The 25,977-nt window shown below is 41.4% G+C and overlaps 1 protein-coding gene across 1 annotated transcript in view; it reads left to right on the forward strand.

The window, feature by feature from the left end:
• The window catches only part of LOC126234468 (cardioacceleratory peptide receptor-like), a 311,883-nt gene extending 288,410 nt beyond the window's left edge, over positions 1–23,473 (forward strand). Inside the window, exons 7-8 of the mRNA XM_049943159.1 lie at positions 13,233–13,417; positions 21,783–23,473. Coding sequence (XP_049799116.1) covers positions 13,233–13,417; positions 21,783–21,983 — 386 coding nt within the window. The 3' untranslated portion in view covers positions 21,984–23,473. The remainder of the gene's footprint in view (positions 1–13,232; positions 13,418–21,782) is intronic.
• The last annotated feature ends 2,504 nt before the right edge of the window (positions 23,474–25,977 follow it).

The raw sequence follows: 25,977 nt of genomic DNA on the forward strand, positions 1-25,977 counted from the left end.
AAAACACACACAGGTTGTATACAAGTATAATTACAGATCTCTGATTGGAAACGAAACTTCGAAGTGCAAGAAAATAAAATTCTGTTATTTCTCAAAATATGTAAGATTTCAAACACAAAATACACATTGTACTAGTGTTATACGTTAAACGTTCTATAAGATCTAAAAATAAATTACAAACTGCTTGCAAATCGTTACTACTAATAAAAATGTTTAGGTTAAGTATCACATCTTGTTAATCCACAAAGTACGATTGTTGTGCCACGCTCTGCAAGTGCAATGAACCCCTCAAATTAAATAGAGTTGCATCTAAATTGTCTGTGTAACTTATTAAAATACAGTCATCTCAATAAATGTCACTAATGAAATGGATTACACATAAGTAGACGATTGTAGTTTGGTATTGGTACCATGTATTAACTTCGTCAAAATGCATACATAATGGTTCCATAACATTGCAAAGAACACATGAGCGCTAATGGTGATCTAACTTCCAGCCCAATTGGCACATGTCTAAAACAATTAGCGTAATAAACAATCTTATACACCAGGAACATCATACGCTTGCAAAAACCAGTTTCAGCTAGTTCACCATTCATCCATACTCCTTCCCATGCTTGGAATTCATCTTGCTGAGGAATATGTTCAGAATGTCCGTCAAAAACAAATACTCTTTGCTGATAAATCAGGCCAGCCGGTGTGGCCGAGCGGTTCTAGGCGCTACAGTCTGGAACCGCGCGACCGCTATGGTCGCAGGTTCGAATCCTGCCTCGGGCATGGATGTGTGTGATGTCCTTAGGTTAGTTAGGTTTAAGTAGTTCTAAGTTCTAAGAGACTGATGACCATAGCAGTTAAGTCCCATAGTGCTCAGAGCCAGTTGAACCAGCTGATAAATCAAACAGCGACAAAAAGTGGGAAGGTGGAGCCATTGAAACATGTTTCCCTCTCACTATTATCACCTTACCCAGTCTTGGTTCTATCGGTGATATAGCAAGTATCGAGCTCATGTAGATAAATAGCGAGGGTTACTATACTTTAACTACTTTACAAGGGAATCCAACTATTCCCTTTCCCCATTCAAAAGATGTCAGCAGGTTACCATAAATAGCAGACTTTTATTTTTTAGCCTTTTTGGCAGGATAACAAATAAGAAAACAAATGCTCTTGCACAAAAATTTTCATTGTTATGATTATTATTATTATCTTGCATATATATTTACACACAGAAAACAGCTCTTTCCTTATGTTCTTTGGGTGAAGTTTTAATAACAGGCAGCTTAATTTGTAGCTTATAATTTAAATCTGCATCCAAATCATTTAATTCTTACCCTGCGTAACGTAAAAAAACCGAAGAACGCTTTTCCGAATTCTAATACACATATAATTTTTTCACATGAACTATCTTTCATACAGCCTTATTGAGAAGCCCCATTCCGCCTTGCAATTCTCCAAGGTGAGAGTATTTGGGAATTTTATTACCTGTATCACATTACTGCTAAAGCTGTTCATGTATTCTTGGTTGCACATAACCAACTCTTCTCTTACAAATTCTTGCAGATTTTCCATATAGAACTCTTAACAATTTCATGGGGCGTGGGGAGTACACTTATCAGCAAATGTGTTTCTTTACCATACACAAGGGTATACATCGTACAACGTTTGTGCTCCTTGATATCTGTTGCAACATCTGTATTTTCAGTTTGTTGTGACATATATCTCGTGCCATTGATGGGACATGAAAGGTATACATACAACCAAGTAACGATGTTTTAAACACCTGTAGGACCACCAGAGTAACTTTTCCATGGAACATGGGAAGTATACTTATTACAAAACTAATTTCTTCTTGTGTAGTGTGGAAGCATACTTACCACTAAATTAGTTGTTTTACTACTTATGTAGCAGACATGTTTTGGCAGTACGCTGTACCAGTTGTATGAAAACTGCTACAAAAACCAGGTTCTGTTTGTCGTGAAGTAACACTAGTGTCAGGTGTGAAGCTGGAACACATTCCCTCGTTTGTATAACAGGAAAATGGAAGTATACTTACCAACATAGTTTAACAGATCCTAAAAAGGTGAATGGAAGTATATGTAGCACTATAGTTTCTAGTCCTATAATCACATAAATAAAATTGCCAAAAAATAAATATAGACAGTTGATCACTACTATAATATGATGCGAAAAATATTATCTTCGCTGAATTTCTAAAAAAATCATACATAAGAGTTACGTTTTATGTTTGAGATAACCAATGATTGTTGAAAGTAGTTATTCTGTTGGTTTTAAATTCTGCAAACGTCTTTTCTATTGCTAGAAGCACAATGTCCAGTCCATACATTCAAGTACAATGTAACTATCCTTTTTAAGCAGATCCAAATGGTGATTGATGTTTATAATCATTTAATATAGTGAACGTCCATGGATGCACTGATTTCTGTGAGTATTCCAACGAGCCACCACTTCGCTTTGATTTCTTTTATTCCCCAGTGCTATGCAAATTTTTCCATACTCTGTGTTTAAAGTAATCTGTTAGCCTTGCTTGCACAACTGCAGTAGCTCCTTCTTTTTCGAGAGCAGTTTATATCGTTATACAGCAGCGTTTTTGTTACATACCGCAATTTTCATACTTTGACTGCAGTCACCTCCAGTTTGCAGTTTTCTTATTTTTTCCCCCCTACATGTAATACATTAATTGCCCTTAAGGGAGTAGTTTCTTTAATAGGGAATGGTTTGAGTCTGAGTGATACATTTATTCGTTTCTAAATTGGTTAATGGTAAGCAGTAAACACTAAGTGACACGCAGTAAAGGGGAAAAATGGGTAAATTGTAAATGAAAAAATGGTGAACGAGTCAACGTGTAACCTGATAACTGGAACTGTAAGTTAAGACTTATTGATGCCAGCAAGTAAGATGATGATGATGCAGAAGTGAAAATATTGTACATAATGTTATTCAGAATTATTCGCCAGCTGAGTCAGCAGGTGGCGGGGAGGGATTTCCCCAGAATTTCTTATCTGATATGAATTCTCCCCAAATCAGCAAGTTGTGGAAGTGTGGATACTCAGGAATTTCTTATCTTGTGTAAAACACCTACTCAGCTAGTTCGCACCAGTTTCCAGGCGTGCTCCACCTGGCCAAAAGTCGATAACAAATTATGGGGAATCTCTTCCACACCACTTACAGAATCAGTTACCGAATAGTTCTGAATACTATTACGTACAATATTTATGCATCTGCCTCATCATCTTCATCATCATTGTCGTCATCAGACTTTCTAGCACTATTACGTCTAAGCTTATAATTCCATTTACATGTTTATCCACTTACCTTTTTACTCATTTAACCATTCACTCACTTACGTACCTACCAATTTACCCAATTTCTCATATCTACCAACTTACCCATTTCCTCAGTTACCCATTTACTCTTTCATCCATTTACTCATTAACCCATTTACCATTTATCATTTTTCCATCTATCGTTTTTTCGGTTCACGATTTTAAAGAGCGTAAATGTGCCTATCGCTCAGATTTAAACTATTCATTATTAATTAAACTACTAATTTAAGTGCAATCAGTGTATTATACATACAAAAAGAAAACTAGAAATGGCACAGATGGAAGTCAAGGAAGGAGGAGTATACGACAAAAATGATTCCATAACAGAATAATATAAACTGATATTCGAAAAATAAGAAACCGTTGGAAAAATAAGAAATCATTGCGGATATGCAGGCAAGGCATACATATTCTTCTAAACACAGTGTATGGAAAAATCTAGATAAGAATGGGGAATACAAGGTACCTGCATTTACTGTGAACATCAGTGGAAAGCGAACACACATTGTATACTCACAGAAAGCAATAATTCCAAGGATATTTCCTATAGCAAATGGCTAGTGATCCACCCTGGCTTCGCACAGGTGGCATAAAATATCTACAGCGATCTTTTGTTTGGAGGCGCTGGGGGTAATGGGTATAGTTTTAATTAAAAGTCATAGAAGGATGCTAGTAAACTGATAACTTTCTGATAAATTAAACGCTTGAAGAAGCACACACTACTTGTCGGCGTACTGCAACGCCTAAATGCGTGAACTGATTGTCCCGCCACAACCTCCTAACAATGAGAGCCATTCACCAAAGACCTTCACGCAGTGGCGAATATAGCATATATTTGGGGGGGGGGGAGGAGGCAGGTTTACTGTAAAGATAAGTTACTTAATTTTAAGTAGACACCTCATGATATTTTGTATCATAACAATGAAAATTTTTGTACAAGAGCATTTGTTTTCTTATTTGTTACCCTGCCAAAAAGGCTAAAAAATAAAAGTTTGCTATTTATGGTAACCTGCTGATATCTTTTGAATGGGAAAAGGGAATAGTTGGATTCCCTTGTAAAGTAGTTAAAGTATAGTAACCTTCGCTATTTATCTACATGAGCTCGATACTTGCTATATTACCGATCGAACCAAGACTCGGTAAGGAGATAATAGTGAGAGGGAAACATGTTTCAATGGCTCCACCTTCCCATTAGTTTTTGAGGCTGTTTGATTTATCAGATGGTTCAACTGGCTCTGAGCACTATGAGACTTAACTGCTATGGTCATCAGTCTCTTAGAACTTAGAACTACTTAAACCTAACTAATCTAAGAACATGACACACATTCATGCCCGAGGCAGGATTCGAACCTGCGACCATAGTGGTCACGCGGTTCCAGATTGTAGCGCCTAGAACCGCACGGCTGGCACTTACCCAAATTAAGAGTGAAAACGCGATTGTGATTATCGTGTTTGGAATGATTCTAATTATAAATACTGGTTTGTTGTGTCATGTATGTATAAACTGCCAACACCCCTACTTTTTTCTTTTTATGTATACATATGTGTTTTACCAATTATAATTCAAAAGCCTGTTTTAAGTAGGTATTGTTTTGGAGAGACCTTACAAGAATGTTTACTAAATTGAACAAATGACAATGCAACAAAATTTGTTTTATTAATCATTTATCGAACTGACAATAAAAAGAATACGCTAAATTAAAAAAGAACTTCACTTTTTATGTAGAACCATGTTTACAAAACAAAGTCCAGGTTTTTTGATACACTTTCAAACTTATCAAGAACCTCATCAGTAGCTGTAATGTCTCTGTGGATAGAAAGCAAAGCAAGCCCGTTGAGTCAACTTTCAGGTATACTTCAGTCTTCTCAGTCTGGAGAAAGTTTGCTCTACAGTTGTGACAGAAATGGGAAGAAATGCGAGTAATTTGAGCAGAGTGTAAATGGTGGGGAAGAAAGTCTTGTCACATTTTTCAATAGAACTGATAGCTGTTTTTTGGAGATTTGAAGGATTTTCCTGATTCCACCTTTCTTTCCACAACATAAACTCACTTTGTACAATCTCTTTATGTGACATATCGTCTTTGTATGAATTAAAAGCAGTGTCCAATGAACAGAATCTGTTGTGATACACAACTGTGGAAGGATGTTTTGTAAGGGTGCCACTGTTTCCTTGTGAGATACAAAGCGTTCTTTAAGTGAGTTACAATAATCGTCCAGGTATGGTACATAAACAGCTCGTTGATAGTATTCTTCTTCTGTGGTGTAAGGGACGTTGATATGTGCTGATTGAAGGCGGCAAATTCTTGGAATCTGTTCTTTAATGTCAAGTTTGGCAGCGAATGTCTTCACAAGGCTATAAATGAGTCATCTGCATTTGCCATCTCCTTTGACAGAAAGTGTGAGATACTCACAACATCAGTCAAGGCTTGTGGGAGATCAATATTTTTGTTTTGAAGCTGCTCAGAAAAGTTATGGGTGGTTGGTAGCATCCAGCTCAAAACAAAAAGAGTAACAAGAAATGCAAATTGGCTAATAGCACTACATAGAGTGTGAACCTTAGATGTCGTGTCACTTAATTCCTCTTCTATTTTTCAAAGGGAGAGAAAGATAGGCTCTAAAAATAAAAGTTCTGAGTTGTACCTTTCTACCCATCGGGTTTCGCACAGTGAAATAAGTTTCTTTTTCTTTTGTTCTGGACAACATTCATAAATCATTGATTCAATATTTCTGTTCTTTTCTGTGACAAATGAAAGGGTCCACAGATTTCTTTTATGACATCCCTACAGTTTCTTATAGGAGGTATTTTGCTCGCATCTGACAAATACAAATTTAGAGTGTGTGAACAACAATGGTATACGGGGCCAACAATAGCTTTTCTCTGGTGGAAGCTTGTACTTCTCTGAATTAGCCACTCATTGTGACAGCTCCATTGTAACCTTGACCTCTCGTTTTGTTAGGGCAAGCCGTAATGTTGACAAGCTCTTCAGTACTGTGTTAGCCAAACCTGCTCCAGTGACGTCATAAACGGGGACGAATGTCAGAAAATCTTCCCTAATTTTGAAAGTTTGTTCCTCTAAGTAACGTACACAGAGAGAAAATTGTTCGATTTGATAGATGTCAGTAGTTTCATCTGCTAAAACGGAATGAAAAACAGACTTTCTAACGTTTTCTACAATTTTTAATTTTATTAAGTGACCAAATGTCTTTGAATGAAAGAAATTGCATACATCGTCTGAGCACCACTGGTCGTTAATTGATCTTTAGGAATATTATTGCCACTGTTGGCTCTGTATTTTAACAGCGATCGAAAATTCCCATCATTTTCGTCCGGTTCTTCAAGTTATTCGTCCAGAGTCACGATGACCCCTTAGAGCTATTTTCTGCGTCCAGCAAAATCGAATTGTTTGTACCATAGGGATTAACAATTTTCTATTATTCTCAATATCCAGTCTTCTTTGGGCATTTACTGGATTGATAGCATTTTCTTAACTATAGCTTTTGTGTTTTCAGCAATCAAAGAATATTGCTTATGATATGATAAGTTCTCATGTTTGCTAAATATTCCCCCCCCCCTTTTTTTTAAATTGGTAAAAGCCTGAGTAACCAACGCCCCTGCTACTTGGTGATCTCCTTTCCCTACAGTTTCGGTACGGGGAAATAAGACGCAGTACTTACAAAGACATCCAGATTTTTCCGCTGAATAAGCTAACCACGTAAATTCTTATAGCCACTTCGTTTGAAAAGGTCTTGTATGGTTTGTACGAGTAATGGAGGGAAATTTGTACCCAGGCTCAGGTTTCCAAACATTTTCTAACAAAAAAATTGTTATTTCGTTTGTGAAAGGCTGAACGGCATTGTTTTGACAATAGTTTCCAATATCATAAATATTTTTCCTCACTTGATCAGGCCCGCTATCCTCCGTAACTGGAACCACAGTAATTGAGCTCGAAGTAGCGACGTCATTAGAAGCAATTCTTCCAACGCAGCTGACTTCAGAATTGACACTGTCAAGCCCATTTGCGCTTTGTCCTTTCGTAACACTTCAGGAGTGTCTCTAACAGGCTTACAGACACTTGGTTTTTTTGTGCAAAACTTTTTAATAGAAGCTTCCCTCTTCATTACGATTGTGATTAACTTACAGCCAACTTCAATACACTGAAAAGTACGTAAACATTAACACTTAAAACTCCACCATACTTCAGTACAAAAACAACGATGTCGAACAAACAATAAAATAGAACAATGAAATATAGATTGTATTGTCGGTGTTCGGTTCGGAGAACTTGGCTCCTGCCGCCGTTCGGTAACTATCGGTAACCGTCGCCGTTGAGACAAACGCCAACGTATGTGCAATGACAGTGAATAGTGCTACATAAAAAGATGCTATTATATCATTAACCTTATTCACACCACGACAATCACTACATTTGAACATAAACGTGTTTACAATCGCCTTAACGTAACATTGTTACTTCTGCGGCATTCCTACTTGTAACTTGAGCAAATAATCTATATGACGCGAGAAGTTCACAAGCACTGCGCAGTGCTGTCACCCCTCAACATTCCTTACCTAGTAGTTTTCTGTTCCTCTATTACTTTACCTGTCAAAGATTATGTGATATGTATTAGTAGTGAGCCAGTATATCGTATATACACTACGCACTTATTAATAAACTAAAACATCACACGTTAGAAGTTTTTGTAACTTTAAACTGCCAGTGTGGAAATATTTCAACTACCGGAACTTAATCACAAAACTTTTTGTCTCAAACATGGCCATGGCTCAGACGAGGCTGAGATATACGACATCTGAACAGGATCTCTTGAAACCTCTTTCAGGAATTCCTTTTGGAGAAATAACCTTAAATTTTTACAGTTACCCAAAGACAAATAACATGTTTCGAACGACGTATATTGATAAAAAATCAAGTTTCTTTTTGAACTGGAGCAAAGCAGAATCGACGCGATTTAACGGGTATTTTGATATACTCCCTTACGCTTACGGTATGAAATAGCTTTTTTTTTAATCCGTTATACATTCACACTTCGTACAAAAACAGATGGACGAAGAGAAACAGGAGTCTGTCAAGTCATCTTACGGAAGGTTGACGGAAGCTAACATGAATTCCACAGTATTTTCTGAGACAGAACGGACACTGAAAGGAACAGAAATGTACAGAGGTGGATACGGACAGTGTGAATTGGCCTTTCTTCCGAACATGGTATAACCGTCCGCATACGTGCAAATCAACCCGAACTGGCACGAACTTCACACCACTAACACCCCACTCCCCTCACCATTATTGGGAAGTATGACTGTCTACCACGGCGATGCCTTCACGCATTGTTCATTAACATAATTCAGATGCCGTACTCATTTCGGGGGGGGGGGGGGGGCGGGGAGGTGGCAGGCCCCCTGCCCCCTCCCCTTACCCCCTGCCTCGCCTGTCCCTTATATACGCCCCTGCCTTCGCGGTCGTTGTTTCGTCGGCGTGGCTACCCTGAGAGTAGCCTTCACATACAGAGAGAAAAAACGCAGCAGGTTCCTGTAATTCTTCATACCCGCTACAACAGGCCCAAGGTACTGTTCTGTTGCACTCAAAAGTAATCACCACACGCGTTAAGACATTCATCCGATTGGGAGACGAGACGATCAGTTCGTATTCCGTGGAACGTCGTAGCGTGCCGACACATTCACATGGTCAAATATCCGGAATGTACTGAGGGTATTGCGATGTTTCCCCACCAAGTCACTGAAGCGTAGCCTTCGTCTGACTAGCAAGCGGGATTTATCGTGCAACAGGATGATTCCATCCAACAGCATTCCGACAGTCCGAGGGCAAATGGCAAAGCCAACAGTGGAAACATCCCACATTTCCCCCACCAAGAAATTCAAGGCTGTTCACACAAGTTTCTTTAAGGTCATGACGTCTTCTTTCATCGTCTGAAGGGGTTCCCCGCTAGTCGAATTTTTCGAACGAGGAAACACAATCAATGTGCAGCACTATGAGGACACGGTGCAGAAACTGTATGCACCGTTAAGCCAAACGCCCAGGAATTGCATCGGACGACACCATCCTGCGGTACGATAACGCCTGCCCCCACACTGCCAATCGTACGAAGGCTACACTTCAGAGATCTGGTACGGAAACAATGGAACATTCTCCATATAGTCCGGATATTTCACCATGTGATGTTCGCATCTTCGGAGACCTGAAGAACGCCATGTGCGGACATCTGTTTCAATCGAACGAAAAAGTGCAAGAGTGAGTGTGACTGTGGATCCGTCAACGGCCGACCGAATTCTTCGAAACAGGAACTGATCATTTCGTCTCCCAGTGTGATAAATTTCTTAAGGCGTATGGTGATTACTTTTGAATCGAACCATTCCGTGGCTCCGTTGTGGCCGGTGGCGGTTTTCATTTGACTGTCACTTGTATGTGGAAATTTTGGTAATAATAATTTCGTGTGGCTCAATGTCCTGGTGCAAGTCATTCAATTGGACGTCGCTTCAGGGACTTGTGTCTTGCTAATCAGTTATCCAACCGGAAAAAAGGCAATCTACTGCTCTACGTGGATGCGAATCTGCACATCATTGAAAGGTGATTGCTAGGTTAAAAAACAGAGATTGTTGTTAATCGCGCCGTTTCAATCTTTACAAATGTGTTTTTATGTGTACGAGAGATAGTCATAAAGCTTTAACTATAATCATAAGAAATAAAGTCATGTAAATATTTTTGTTTGTTTGTTTGGAGCTACATGTCCGCAGTCATGGTAAAAATTGAAATATCCTCATCACTAGAAGAGCCAAAACGAACGAAACGGCAAAGCCCCCCCCCCCTCCCCCGATAAAGGGCCGTTTAACGAACGACTTTACAAAAATCCATGCTGAGTTAGTGGAATTTGGTAGTCCTGCTGCTAGAAGGCTGACGTATCTCAAAGAAGACCATGGTGAAAAAAATGGAAGGTAACTATGTGTCAGTTATTAACATCTGGCATGCCTTTTTGAGCATGGATAAATGTCGCTGCTCATTGGATTCTGCTACTGCTCACACCCAGCCACAAAACATGTTGAACTGAGGTAGCAACTGAGGTAGAAATGTTGCACCTGTGTTGGGCCAATCCAGATGGCCTCTTTACCCGTCATATCGTCCGTCATATCCAGTGCTGTATGTTTCACTATGACCCCTGAACAGATGAGTACTAAATCAGTGAAAATATGTGTATTTATCACAGCCGGGTAATGTGATACTTAGCTAGTTCTGAAATTTGCTGTGATGCAGTGCTTACCGATCATGCTAGAAAGGGGCAAATAGCAGAAAGAGCCATCATCTTCTATTTCTTCAGATGCAGAAACTGTTGTGTCGCAGGCATTTTCAAAACGACAACGAAGTGATTTCCTGAAAACCAAAATGCAGACTTCCACAACCAAACATTCCACAACGTCATCCATGGCTGGGAAAAACGTATCGCATTGGGAGAGTGAATATACATAGAGAAAGGCCAACACCACAACAAAGTTGCATGCTCGCATCTTGATAATTAAACTTCATGGCTACCCCTCGTAACAGCAGAGAGCTGCGATTAGTCATTTATGAAACACTGTATTATTTTCATGAACAGCTACAGAGAAATTTTTCGGCTTATCGTAAGATGAGGCATGCATAAATTAGCCTGTTCGTGCTGGGCACTGGATGTCGCTTCACTGTGATGACATGATAGGAAACACTATAACGTATCGTCTTGTGAGACAGTTATTTGGCAAGCCGAATTCACTTTCTTACTGCTGCCGAATTGGCGGAACTGGTTTTGAAAGTGACTGGAAAAATAGTTCGCGAAAGTAAAACAATATTTCTTAAACGTAAACGCGAACATGTTACGTTAGGCTTAACCGGGACTGTTATTTACATGGAATGAAGCAATAAGTTCACTGTTAACAGTCAGTGTTTATTTATATGTACAACGAGTTCAAAGGTTTAAACCTCCATTGTCAGGTGGATTTATAAGTGTTAATACGATATGTATGTATTGTATTACGACTTTGGGCTAGTCTGTGGCTCTGTCTAGTGAAGAAACAAAACACTATTCCAGAACATGGCTTTGACTAAAACTTAATGTAAATGTGAAAATGAAACAGCTAAAACAAAATACCTACAGTGGTCACAGGCTCCTTTCTCTGTCGTAGTACATTATACATAAACAGTTACGTTTTGTGAACAAAGATAGCGTTTGGAAACTACTATGTGCAAAGAAAATCTAACAAAAACAGAGACATTATTTCTGTGGACGAAGAACATATAGCAATATAACACTATTACCTCAGAGTAACTTTTAAAGCGCAATGGAGATATTTCGTTGAGCTGATGAATACGTAAATTGTAGTAAATATTTCAAGTGGTGTACAAGTCCATTTCTGTCAAGTCTATATCGCTTACTTTCATACCCGTATATGTAATGAGCTGACACGTTGCAAACCTTAACTGGAATAATTATGTTGCCAACAGTGGTAAAATTATAGATTAAAAACAATTCTGGGTGGAATTCAGGGACAGAGAATGAAAGGATCGCGAGAAAGAGAGCTACGTTGTGGATATGCTAGGGTTGTTAAACGTACATCTGTTTCGTTTTGGGGTACAAACTGTTGCTTTTAATTGGCTGGATATATCCAGTTGTGTGAATTGATCAAAGGAAACATGCAAATAACTAAGTTCATTCATGGAAATATGAAGGGGAGGATGGAAGAGAAAAGAGAAAGAGAGAGAGGGAGGGAGATAGAGAGAAAGAGAGAGAGAGAGATTCAGATACAGAGGGTGAAAGAAGTGACTGAATAAAAGCAAAGTTTTTCAGAGCATGGGGACTGTTACGTGTTATAGCTCAGTAAAGGCTGGAGCAATACATTGATTCTGCTTTAAAAATATACTATAGATAAAACCTACACCCTTCTCTTCATATTTACCATCATAATTCAAATGGTTCAAATGGCTCTGAGCACTATGGGAGTCAACTGCTGTGGTCATAAGTCCCCTAGAACTTAGAACTACTTAAACCTAACTAACCTAAGGACAGCACACAACACCCAGCCATCACGAGGCAGAGAAAATCCCTGACCCCGCCGGGAATCGAACCCGGGAACCCGGGCGTGGGAAGCGAGAACGCTACCGCACGACCACGAGATGCGGGACATCAATAATTACCATGACATTCCCCAGATGACGAGTGCAATGGTCTGATTTAGAAATACACCACACACCATCAGCTTGTACCCGTGTCACATTGAGACTATATGTATGTCAATTAGTAGTATATTATCTGTTTATTTTTAAAGCATAATCAATGTGTTACTCTAACCATTACTTAGTTATACAACGTGTAACAGTTGTGATCATAAGAACACCCTTCTCTGAAAACCTTTGCTCTTTCTTTATCTGAATCTCTCTCTCTAGCCAAAAGTCAAAAACCTCCCCAAAAACCATGTTCTGAAAGTGTTTCGTTTCTGCACTAGACAGTGGCACAAGTTACCCCAAAGTTGTACCACAACACACACATGTCGTATTAACACTTATAAATTCACCTAGCGATGGACGTTTAAACCTTTGAAACATGTTGTGAATATAAATAAAGAGTGATTGGTAACAGTAAACTTCTTCTTTCATTCGATTTCTTATGTGACTGGTCGCAGCTGTCGGTTGTTATATTTCATCTAATATACAGCCATGATGTTTCGCAGTGTCCATAACGGATAAGCTGTATTGCTATAAAGGCTTTTAATCGATGTTGGTGGAGGGACAAGAATGTGGCTGCAGCCAAACCACACCAGGTAATGGACTGGAACGTTCAGCACCACTAACTTGTCCAGCAAGTAAGAGGCGGCCGGCGGCTGTTGTGTTGCAGTGTTCGTGGTGTGCTGGAGCCCGTACATCGTGTTCGACCTGCTGCAGGTGTACGGCCAGGTGCCGCGCACGCAGGCCAACATCGCGGTCGCCTCCTTCATACAGAGCCTCGCGCCGCTCAACAGCGCCGCCAACCCCGTCGTCTACTGCCTCTTCTCGAGATCCGCCTCCAAGGCCATCAGGCAAGTCCAAATCTTTGTTGCCACACACACTCTACAGCAAGGTACTCGCAGTCACGGTGTGGGTATCCGGCTGATAAGACTAACTAGTTTACTGTGACCACCCTCTTCCTCTCTACTGCAGACGCTTAGCACTCCTGTTGCGCTGTACATTGAAATTGTATAAAAGATTTAAAAAAAATAAAAATGTTAGTGGGGTTGCCAATATCAAGTATGCTGATATTGTGGGAAAGAGACCTCATTTGACAGAATGTCAGTAACTCCCTTGAAAGAGCACACTGGCCGCTTTGGAGCGCTGTTGACTGGTGGAATTGGTATAATGCTCTCATGTGACCTTCATGGCTGATGTAAGTCACGGCAAGGAAGAGGAGTGTATGTGTCTGTCGGTTGTATGAACTCACTACAATAACATGGGACGACGTAGATGGTTCAAATGGCTCTAAGCACTTTGGGACTTAACATCTGAGGTCATCAGTCCCATAGACTTAAAACTTCTTAAACCTAACTAACCTAAGGACATCACACACATCCATGCCCGAGGCAGGATTCGAACCTGCGTCCGTAGCAGCAGCGCTGTTCCGGGTGGGACGACGTAGATACGTGACAAATTGACAAACAGAAACAATCGTCCACTCCAATACAAAAGGGACGCACATAGAGGGAATTATCCGAATGGGACGGAAATCGGTAGATGTGATTTACATCTACAGACAAATAAATTATTACAGTTTCAGAAAAATTGTCTAATTTATTCAAGAGGAAGAGCTTCACAAACTGAGCAAAGCAGTAACGCTTATCTAAGCATTTATTCGGCTTGGAATTGATTGATAGGGTTGTTTGATGTCCTCCTGAGGGATAGCATGCCACATTCTGTCCAACTGGCGCGTTAGATCGGCAAAATCCCGGGATGGTTGGACGGCCTTTCCCACATTGCTGCAAACGTTCTCCACCGGGGCAGAGATCCGGCGACCTGTTGCCCGAGGTAGGATTTGGAAACCACGAAGATATGCAATAGAAACTCTCGTCGTGTGCGGGAGGACATTATCTTGCTGAAATGTAAGTCCAGAAATGTTTGCCTTGGAGGGAATCAAAATGGAGCGAAGAATGGATGGCAACCAAACGGGTCCTGCTTTGAAACGAATAGCACCCTAGACCATCACTCCTGGTTGTCAGGCCATATGGCGGGTGGCAGTCAGATTGGTAAATCATAGCGTCTCCAGACACGCATTCGCTGGTCGTTGGCTCTCTGTTTGGTGCGGGAATGATCACTCAAGATAATTCTACTCCAGCCAGTGAGATTCCAGGTCGAAGGCGTGCTGGAAATGTCCCCAACAGCGGTGGGATAGCGACCTGACTGTCGCCCGCTGTACGGTCCAACAATCAGATGGTTTCATAGCAGGACGCCTTTCGTTGTCATCTGCAGCAATCATACAGTACAGTGGTACGTCGACTGTATTCTGTGCCCTGTTTTGTAGCCCTTCATATCAAGTCGTGGGCTTACATTTCAGCAAGATAATGCCCGCTCACATACGGCGATAGTTTCTACTGCTGGTCTTCGTGCTTGCCCATCTCTATCTCGGCCAGAAAGGTCGCCGGATCTCTCCCCAATTGGGGGAAGTTTGGAGCATTTTGGGCAGGGCCCTCCAGGTATCCTTGGATTTCGACGATCTAACGTGACAGTTGGACACAATTAGGCACAACATTCCTCAGGAGCACATCCAGCAACTCTGTCAATCACCGCCAATCCTAATAATTGCTTGCAAAAGGCCAGAGTTGAACCAAGGCGTTATTGACCAGCTCTATGCCTTGAATAAATCGCCCAATTTTTCTGAAATTGTAATCATTTATTGGTCTTTACGACATCAAATCTACCAGTTCCGTACCATTCGGCTAAGTCCTTCGTGGTACGTCTGGATTTCTTTTTCCCTTAGAGTGTCCGTGATGACACCGTGAATGAAGTTTCCCGATTTATTGGTGTACCAACACAGTGTCCGATATACGTAGAATGCTGTATCACTCTCAGGCATATAACACGACGTAAGAACAACGGTCGTAAAAAGATTATAGTGGGCAGGGAACGAGGGAGAGCGTCACGCCCAGTCAATGACAACCAGTTTTAAAAGCGACGGGAATTGATGCTGCGAGTGAATGCACGTCCATCTAAACAGTTTCCCGAGTGAATGCTGCGTGCACTGGACATTTGGAGTCGGGTAGCCTCCAAACAGTTTGTTTCTCACAGCGGTACATAAAGCTGCTTATCTCCGGAATGCTAACCAATATAAATTGGGCAGCTGCCAACTGGGGGCGTGTAGTCTGGCCCGGCGATTCGCGATTTTGCCTGCTTTTGCAAAAGCTACAAGTCGTCGATTGCACCAACGGCCCAGTGAAGTATTTAAACCGCAAAGCGCACGCGTAGTTCAAGCCAGAATTGGTTCTATATTTTTATGGATATTCTTTGCATAGTGACTTGGGATTACTCTTTCAAGATACCGTGAACATGAGTCAGGATGCTTATTTCAACTTTTCTCGGTGGTCAAATGTTGGTGTATCTTCTACAACTTCCTAATTACTATGCTGTGGGTATTCTCGTGTTCTAAGATGGCCACAGCTTTGCTCACAGTGCTGCACGCATAGGTTCCTGCTCCGCTGAACACCCTTGCACTGCATTGCACGACTACTCTTTCACTACATCACCAGTACTTAAAACCATGGCAAAATTCTGGTGCTTAAACCATGGCAAAATTCTGGTGCTCTTTGGAACAGCGGGCGACACATCTCTTTGGAACAGCGGGTGAAACGTGACAGTCAATTTCCCCACAATCATCAAACCGTGTCCGTCCCCTTAGCTGGGTTGTCAGCGCGTCTGACTGCCATGCTGGGGGCGCGGGTTAAATTTCCGGCCGGGTCGGCGATTTTTTCGAATGTGGGGCTGGGTATTGTGCGTCCTCATAGCCATTTCGTCTTCATCGACACGCAAGTCGCCCACTGTGGCATCACTTGAAAAGACTTGCAACTCGGAGGCCGAACTTCCCCAGGTGGTTATTCCCGGCCTTTAGTGCCATATGATAGTTCTAGCTTCACCAAAGAGAGGATTTAGCTTCATATAGTGTAACTGAAGCGACATCTGGACTCGCCTCCTCACCAAGCTGACACAATTTTGAAGGCTAGTCGTCTTGTTGCACGTTATTAGCATGCTGTTCCCTGCGTGTGAGTAACTTTTCGTCCGATATTCAGTGTATGCCATCACCGAAGGTCCTATGAAACCATAAAATTGTATCAACAGCCAATGTGACAATATGGCGTCACATATTCTGAACGTGCTCGTGGCGAATATAAATTTTCCACTGGTCTAAGGTGCGACAATGCTCCGTATTGGCAAGCATGGTTAAAAACAGTTCTTACACGACAATTTTATGTCTGAGTCCATTTGCGGTAGGGAATCTCACCGTTGTTGTACAAGTACACAACTAGCAGAGAAAAGTTACTGACTTTCGAGGAAGATGTTCTTTCCGCCAAAGCTATCCGCAAACGATTTCGGACCAACACTCATAGCATGATTTCTGTGAGCAACTCTCTTCAAACTTGAAAAGAAAGCGCAAGAGTTAGACACTACTTACTAGAAGAGTGAAAGGTTTTCTTTCTGTCATTCTCAACATGATGAAACAATATTTTTGTCATAAAATACCTGTACCTGTATTAATAAATGCACAAAATTATATATGGTGTCATTACAAATTAGACATTATTTCATATGGTTATATTTTCACCAACAGTGAACATGAATACGTAATATTACCAACATCTTAGAAAGAACAATTCGATGTTTCTGTATTTGGTTTCTGCATTTGGTTCTATTTTATATACACCTACAAACATGTATATCATCTCTAGTGGAGAACATAAAGAACTGATCGCTAGAACTTATCTGATCTACGCGCTCAGGACCTGTGGTACTGAGCCTTGGTGGGCCTGTCGTTGTTGTTGTTGTTGCCTTCACTTCGAAGACTGGCTTTATGCAGCTAGTCTATCACCTTCAGTTCCTAATAATTGCTGCAGCCTATATACATTTGAAACTGCGTACCGTATTCATCTCTTGGCTCCGTTCTACAATTTTGGTCTTCCATATTTCATTCAGTATTAAAATGATTAGTCCTTGGTGTCTCAGAGTGTGTCCTATCAACCGATCCATTCTTTCAGTCAAGCCGTGCCATAAATTTTTTTCTCGGCAGTTTTATTCAGTAACTCTTCATTACCTACGCGATCTACACATCAGATCTTCAGAATTCTTCTGTAGCACCACACTTCAAATGCTTCTACCCTATTCTTGTGTGTAATTTTTATTGTCCACGTTTCACTTCCCTGCACGGCTATAATGCCTTTAGAAAAGACTTCTTAATTTCTACATTTGTATTCGATGTTAAAACAAATTTCTCTTTCTCATAAATGTTTTTCTTGCTATAGCCAGTCTGCTTATGTTACCCTCTCTACTTCGACGATCATCAGTTACTCTGCTGCCGAAACAGTGAAACCCGTATACTACTTTTAATGACTCATTTCCTAAGCTAATTCCTTGAAAATCAACTGGTTCAATTAGAGTGCATTAAATTACCCTAGTTTTGCATTTGTTGAGCTTTATCTTACACCCTCCGTTCACCCTCCTTTCAAGGCACTATCTATTCCGCTCCGCTGCTCGTTCAAGTTCGTCATTACCTCTGACAGAATTACAACCACATAAGGAAACTCGCAAGTTTTTGATTCTGACGCGCGCAGAGTAATCACAGTATGATGTATATTCCAGGACGTTGGGTATCTTCCTCAGTCGTCGATGGCTAACCTGAGGATGACTAACAGGTGCCCAGCTGAAGTATCGTGCACTGAACACTACTAGCCATTAAATTTGCAACACCAAGAAGAAATGCAAATGATAAACGGGTATTCATTGGACAAGTATATTATACTAGAACTGACATGTGATTACATTTTCACGCAATTTGGGTGCATAGATCCTGAGAAATCAGTACCCAGAACAACCACCTCTGGCCGTAATAACGGCCTTCATACGCCTGGGAATTGAGTCAAAAAGAGCTTGGATGGCGTGTACACGTACAGCTGCGCATGCAGCTTCAACACGATACACAGTTCATCAAGAGTAGTGACTGGCGTATTGTGACGAGCCAGTTGCTCAGCCACCATTGACCAGACGTTTTCAGTTGGTGAGAGATCTGGAGAATGTGCTGGCCAGGGCAGCAGTCGAACATTTTCTGTATCCAGAAAGGCCCGTACAGGACCAGCAACATGCGGTAGTGCATTGTCCTGCTGAAATGTAGAGTTTCGTAGGGATCAAATGAAGGATAGAGCCACGGGTCGTAACACATCTGAAATGTAACGTCCGCTGTTCAAAGTGCCGTCAATGCGAACAAGAGGTGACCGAGACGTCTAACCAATGGCACGCCAGGTGATACGCCAGTATGGCGATGCCGAATACACGCTTCCAATGTGCGTTCACCGCGATGTCGCCTACATGGATGCGACCATCACGATGCTGTAAACAGAACCTGGATTCATCCGAAAAAATTACGTTTTGCCATTCGTGCACCCAGGTTCGTCGTTGGGTACACCATCGCAGGCGCTCCTGTCTGTGCTGCAGCGTCAAGGGTAACCGCTGCCATGGTCGCCGAGCTGATAGTCCCTGCTGCTACAAACGTCGTCGAACTGTTCGTGCAGATGGTTGTTGTCTTGCAAACGTCCCCATCTCTTGACTCAGTGATCGAGACGTGGCTGCACGATCTGTTACAGCCATGCGGATAAGATGCCTGTCATCTCGACTGCTAGTGATATGAGGCCGTTGGGATCCAGCACGGCGTTCAGTATTACCCTCCTGAACCCACAGATTCCATATTCTGCTAACAGTCATTGAATGTCGACCAATGCGAGCAGCAATGCTGAGATACGATAAACCGCAATCGCGATAGGCTACAATCCGACCTTTATCAAAGTCGGAAACGTGATGGTACGTATTTCTCGTCTTTACATGAGGTATCACAGCAACGTTGCACCAGGCAACGACGGTCAACTGCTGTTTGTGTATGAGAAATCGGTTGGAAACTTTCCTGATGGCAACACGTTGTAGGTGTCGCCACCGGCGCCAACCTTGTGTGAATGCTCTGAAAAGCTAACAATTTTCATATCACAGCATCTTCTTCCTGTCGGTTAAATTTCGCGTCTGTAGCACGTCATCTTCGTGGTGCAGCAATTTTAATGGCCAGTAGTGTATTTAACGACAACTGGCTACAAGCTAGTACTTGTCTGAGCATTCATTTCGCTGGTAAACTCTGAGAGTCTTCATTTCGTTCTCCAAATTTTTCATTGGCTTCCTTTACTGCTCGCTCAGTGTGGAGATTGAATAACGTCGGGGACAGGTTACAGCCCTGTTTCCCTCGACTCTTAGAACTGCCGACTTGTTTCTGTTCACATTTCCTATAAATTTTCGCTCGCTGTATTTTACCCCTACTACGTTCATAATTTCAAAAAGTGCATGCCATTTAACACTGCTGACAGTTTTTTCTAAGTTTAAAAATGCTATAAGCGTAGGTTTACCTTTCTTTAACCTATCTTCTAACATATGTCGTAGGGTCAGTACCGCCTCGCATGTCCGTACCTTTCTCCGGAGCCCAAACTGGTCCACCTGAGGTCGGATTCTACAAGTTTTCCATTCTTCTGTAAATAATTCGTATCAGCATTTTGCAACCATGATGATTCTGTAATATTCACATCTGTCAACATATGATCTCCTTGGAGTTGGAATTGTTAAATTTTTGTTGAACAGAGGAAAATATTGAAATCGTGCTACGCCGCAAGTACGTAGCTTGTACCGACAGTTTCACGACAGATGTTTCAGAAGTGAAAGCATTCAAAGGCCACACTTTCCGGGCAACGAAGACGCTCGTTGTAGATCAGAAACAAGAGTAACAGCTTTACAACAGCGCTGGTATCTAAATGTCGCTGCACAACGAAAACCAACAATGCTTATAAGACAATTGTCTGAAGAGCTCTTAGTTCCAGAGTATCGGCAGTGAAGAACAGTTGGCCTCCATGTCAGAGTGTTTGTACCACTCTCGCACTCTCGGTATTGCAAGAAGAGTTCATTTCCTGCTAAGTAAGCAATTTCAAGATGTGCTTTGCACTGATGAATCGGGCATCAGTTTGTAGTACGACCCTCATTGTGCCATTGACTGACTATTTTTAGTCACATGAACATAACGGAAAGAGATAGATTTGATGTTAGTGGTGCCTTGGTGTGGAAACGCATGATGTTGGATTAGCGTACGGGAAGTAGCTTCTCCGTTGGTAGTCAGAGGAACAGTGTTACTGCCCAAAGCTGCTGCAACCATAGGTTTTAGAAGTTTTTAGTTACGTGGTTTAGACTCGAGTACATTCAATACCGTATGACCAAGATTTTTCCTGTAACCCTTCAACATACATGGTGTTCCAGAGAGATCTCTACAACTTTGCTCGCATAGACTTCATAAATGAGGATAAGTAAAAAATTTCGGGGTGCTTTAATGTCCACGTATCCCTGAAGTTTTAGTAGCCGTTTCAGAAACTAAATGTCCGCAGGATACCTAAGTGATTACCGACCTAGCCTGTCATGAATGTGCGCAACTGCTGCTCTGATGTAAGTTCGCAGTTCCAGTAGGTCCTGCGTTGGGGCTTGGCAGACAGTATCATTCGAAAGAAAAAAAAAAAAAACTAATGGTGGACCTTGCGGGCCAGGGAATGGATCCTCCTCTGCCAGTTCTGCGACATGGACATGTTCATTCAGAGGCTTCCTAACAGCTGAGGCCCAGTGAGTAAGGGTACCATCCTCCTGCAGCATGATGTCAGGCTGCAGTTCTTCGACCTGTGGAAATGTAAACTGTTCCAGTATCTGCATCACTTGTACTCGGAAGCCTCCGAATTCCTTAAACTTCCTGTACCATTGCCTGATGGTTGGACGTGGTGACGGAGCTGTTTTGTAAAGTTTCCGGAAGTTACGCTGGAGCTGGGTGTCAGATTTCATCTCTGTCAACAATTCCACACACTATGAAATCCTCCTGAAGGGTGGCCATTCTCATCAATAACGAATTTGCAAAACAAACTATAGGTATGTGAGAACATTATACCACAAGCCACACCTTTCTGACTATCCCCATTTCTGAAATATACGTGATCCAAGTTGTAAAGATTAGTTGGGATAGCACGTACAGCTCAGAACATATATTCTCATTTCTTGATTATGCCAAACTATTTTACAGTTGTTAAATTAAAATCCTTGCAATTTAGTAATAGCTGCATGAAATATTCACTGATGGCTGCTGTTACCTGACAGGAAGGTGCCGCCATTCCGATGGTTGCGGTCGCTGTGCTGCCCCAAGGCGGCTGCTGCCGCCGCCTCCCCTGGAGAGCCTCCAGCTCCAGTTGCCGCCCACACCAGCCGCAGGCAGCCTCCCCCACATTGGACCATTCGCCGCCAGACGCACCGCCGCTACATCGGGGAAGGTCTCCCAGCTCCAGCTGTCGTCTCCATCGTCTAGGTGGACCACTTTTTCGCCAGCATCTAGAAATCAACTCGAGCGGCTTCTTCTAGTCGCCACCTCGCTGTCGAGGCACTGCTGGCTCCAGCTGAAGGGAACGGCGAAGCACTGGGAACGCTGGGCTGAAGCCAGTATCCATTTGGGCGAGACGGACGTATTGTCATGTGTATTTTGGATGTGGAAAGCTGTGGAGGTCATCCTCTGCTCCACACTGTGATTCTATTTACTCGAGAACGTCAATGAAAAGTACTTCTCCAGCATCCACAGATTACAACTACCCCAAGGCACAGTAGTTGTCGAATCGGTTCAAACTGTTCAGTTTCCCGAACAGTTTTCTATCGGGCACGACACTTGGATGTAAGAGATGTACGACCATAAAGACATATTGATAGATCTGACGCTGTAGCTGAGAACGTGAGATTCCAGCAAAGGTGTATGAAGACTCAAGGTCAATGTGTTAGGAATAAAAGACTTCACAAGCTTCTTATTAGTGGGCAACGGATCTAGTCTCATGAACCTCGCTGTGCTAGCAACTAGGATACATCTCTTGCAACGGCAGTGGTGATGCTGTTTGCTAAAGTTACTGGGAATAACGTTTCATTCTTTTTATGAATTGAGTTAGGAGAAAAAAGCGTAACAACAACAGAAACAGAAAAATATTTCTAGAAACTCAAATCGTCAGATTGCATTCGTTGTTAGCGCCGTCGTGCCAGCTGCGGTGACAGAGATGCGTAACGAATGCATGAAGGGTAGCTGATAAATAAGTGGAAACATTGTTGTAGACGGTGATTATAAGGAAATTTGAAAGAATAAGTGGCTCAACAAAAGTGACAAGTGTATTTCTAGTTTCGAAACTCACCATATGATGTGGAATGCTCCGTTTATTGCTAATCATGTGCTACTTCGCATGGATGAGTTGATCAAAACAGAATTACGTGCTACGTGGACAATTCGTTTGATTTCATTAAGTGTTAGTGGAAAACGAATTAAACGCGCGTCTGGTCAAATTTTTGTACACACAAAACTTCACTCGCTCGCAGGAACTCTGTATGAGTGAAGGCGACGCTCCACGTCGACTATCATAGACTCTCCTCTCACGGCAATCAGGGTAAAGGCGCAACAGCCAGAGACACTGGTACCTGAGCTTTGTCAGACCGCCGGATCGGCGTGCTTTGTTAACGAGCATAGTTTTCACTACGCCATTCACAAAATGCACGAACTTTAACCTCATTTGGACACCGAAAAAAATTTATTTTTTTACCTCACGTGAAACATTTTCAGCACCACGAGAACGATTCATAGAGCTAGTGGGCCACAAAAGTATATTGAGGTATTCTCCATTCGGGGTCGTTTAGTACATTTGTACATAAACTACATTTCCTTCAGTCAGACTAAATTCTGTTTAACTTAAGCATACATACTAGGCCACGCACATTTAAATGCGTGTTTACAACATTCCAGGATGCTTGTTACAATTCTTCATGATCTCTGATACTTGTAATTGTCATTGTGTTTGTAATGTTTTCTGTTGTATTTTTGTTACTTGTGTGTATTGTAGTTGGAAATTAAATATAAACAAGAAAATTATTCCTTAGATTATTTATGAATCTAACAACCTCAGTAGATAATAATACACTGCTTGTTAGATATAGTAATATTACTTAATATTTTAGGGTATTATTAATAAGCACATAACCCATCTATCAGTGTTGCTAGAATCAGTGGCTGAATATCACACTTAGATTATACAATCTGCTATTTTTTATTGTGCATTACCTGTAATATTATTCTCTTCTAATAACACGATAATTATTTTCTCAAATACCTCAACTAGTGTACCAAACAAATATGTTACATTGTTATTGTGAGACCTCTAGTTTATTTCCAGTTTTCATAAAACTATGGGCTGAAACTATTACAGTGGTCAGAATGTCTAAATTTGCAGTAATTACGTGCTATCGTGTAATCGGTCACATAGGAGTAGGTAAATGGCACAAACTATAGCTGACTTTCTTTAATTTTTGAAGGAATCAACTCAATACAGACTAAACAAGTATTGCTCAGGAGTTTTTGGTATCAGTTGTAAACTTCCTCACTAGAATTGCGTAAGATAGTGTCACTTTTACAGATGGTCGATAAGATATCACAACCATATTAAATTAAATTAATTTATAAAACGGCTTCGGGACCAAGGTGGTAAATTAACGTAACATTTCTAACTGGGCTGTTAACAAAGAAAGCATAGTAAGTAATGAAGTCACAACAGAAAACTCGAGGAAGGACGGCATGATGTCTGTTGAACTGATTAAATGTCAATTCAAAATTTAATATATGATCCACGATAAATTTTTCAGCAAATTCAAAAGCAGTAGCTCTTCTTAAATGAAAATGTCGCGTGACTAGTGCCTCCCATCGCGTAGACCGTTCGCCGGGTGCAAGTCTTTCGATTTGACGCCACTTCGGCGACTTGCGCCTCGATGGGGATTAAATGATGATGAGGGCAACACAACACCCAGTCCCTGAGCGGAGAAAATCTCCGACCCAGTCGGGAATCGAACCTGGGCCCTTAGGATTGACATTCTGTCCCCATTAACCACGCAGCTACCGGGGCCGGATAGTAGCTCTGCTGAAGCTGTGTGAGGAGCAGAAGTGAAAATATTTCTTGAACTGATGGAGAACAAACGTAATTAAAATGTCAGGATCGACTAGAGGTCAACAGAAGTTAAAACAGAAATAGAAGACCGAGCGTACTGTCTATACCCTAATGATCAAAAACACTCAATTGAAGGTGCAGCTAAAAAGAGAGTTTGAAAAAAATAAAAACTGAGTATAGGAGAAGGACTATGAGGAACTCTGTAGGTGTATGGCGTGGGAGGGACAGAAAGTTCGCATTAAAAAATTACAAAAGAATAGGACGTCATCGTCAATGTATCCCCAATAAATATGAAAGATTAAGAACTTCATTTTCAGAAAATTCTGACGGAAATACAGAGTAGCACTAACAGCGGGTAGATCAGAATATGAAAAGGAGTGTTCACGGCAGAAATGGATTTAAGAAAATGGTATTTTTTAAAATAAATAAATAAAATAATACAACAGATTAAAAATGAGTCACCAGTGATTGACATGTTCGTATACAGTCAATAAAAATTTGACCAGTTACTCTTATATGTAACATTTTAACATATTGAAAGAGCTTTCAGTAGAAGAAACAGGTCTCACAATTGCGAATGTGAACAAGAGCTCATAGCTGCTGAAGTTTGCAGTTTAGGGCCCTTGTTTACTGGATGTTATTTTCTTGTTTTGGTCCGTATTATCACCTCTCAAAACATGGAAAACAAAGAACTTTCAGTAGCAGAGGTGTGTCTCATAGCAGCGAAAATAAACAATTGCTCATACCTTTTGTGGTATACACTTTAGATCCCATGTTTACTGGACTTTGCCTTCTCGTGGCCCGTAGTACCAACTATGAAAGCTTGTCGGCGTAGTTGTGGTTCACCCAGTATACGGCCGTCCTTATTCAGTGTCTTAAGCATACAGTTCAAATTAGTCTGTGTCTCTCACACAGTTAGCAGAAGTTTGTACTCTCGAACAGGCCAGAAGAGAAAAGGGATTCCTGTGCTTTATGGTGATTTCCAGGCTTTTGTTGAGAAGCAGTTAATTGTGGTGAGCGATTAGCTGCTCTGAGATTCGTCTATCAGAAGGCACTGTGAGGCAGAGTGCTGTCGCATTGTTAAATGGGAAAAGAAGCTATAGTGATAAAACTGTGGCTTTCAGAAGATGTTCCGGCAAATGCAGTGTTATATGGAACACAATGGATAGGGCTTCAGGGAGAGTCAGAGATTAACATCTGGTTTTTCAGGGAGGAATGAGAAATTGAGCAACTATGTAATTAATCATTTACTATTAGTTTCCCACCAGTTGCTGAGCACATCCAGTTCTCTCCTTTTGAGACGCAGTTGACAATTAGAAGCCACACGATGGTACAAAGGCA

The sequence above is a fragment of the Schistocerca nitens genome, chromosome 2, assembly GCF_023898315.1.
Source record: "Schistocerca nitens isolate TAMUIC-IGC-003100 chromosome 2, iqSchNite1.1, whole genome shotgun sequence".
In the NCBI taxonomy this organism is placed as follows: domain Eukaryota; kingdom Metazoa; phylum Arthropoda; class Insecta; order Orthoptera; family Acrididae; genus Schistocerca; species Schistocerca nitens.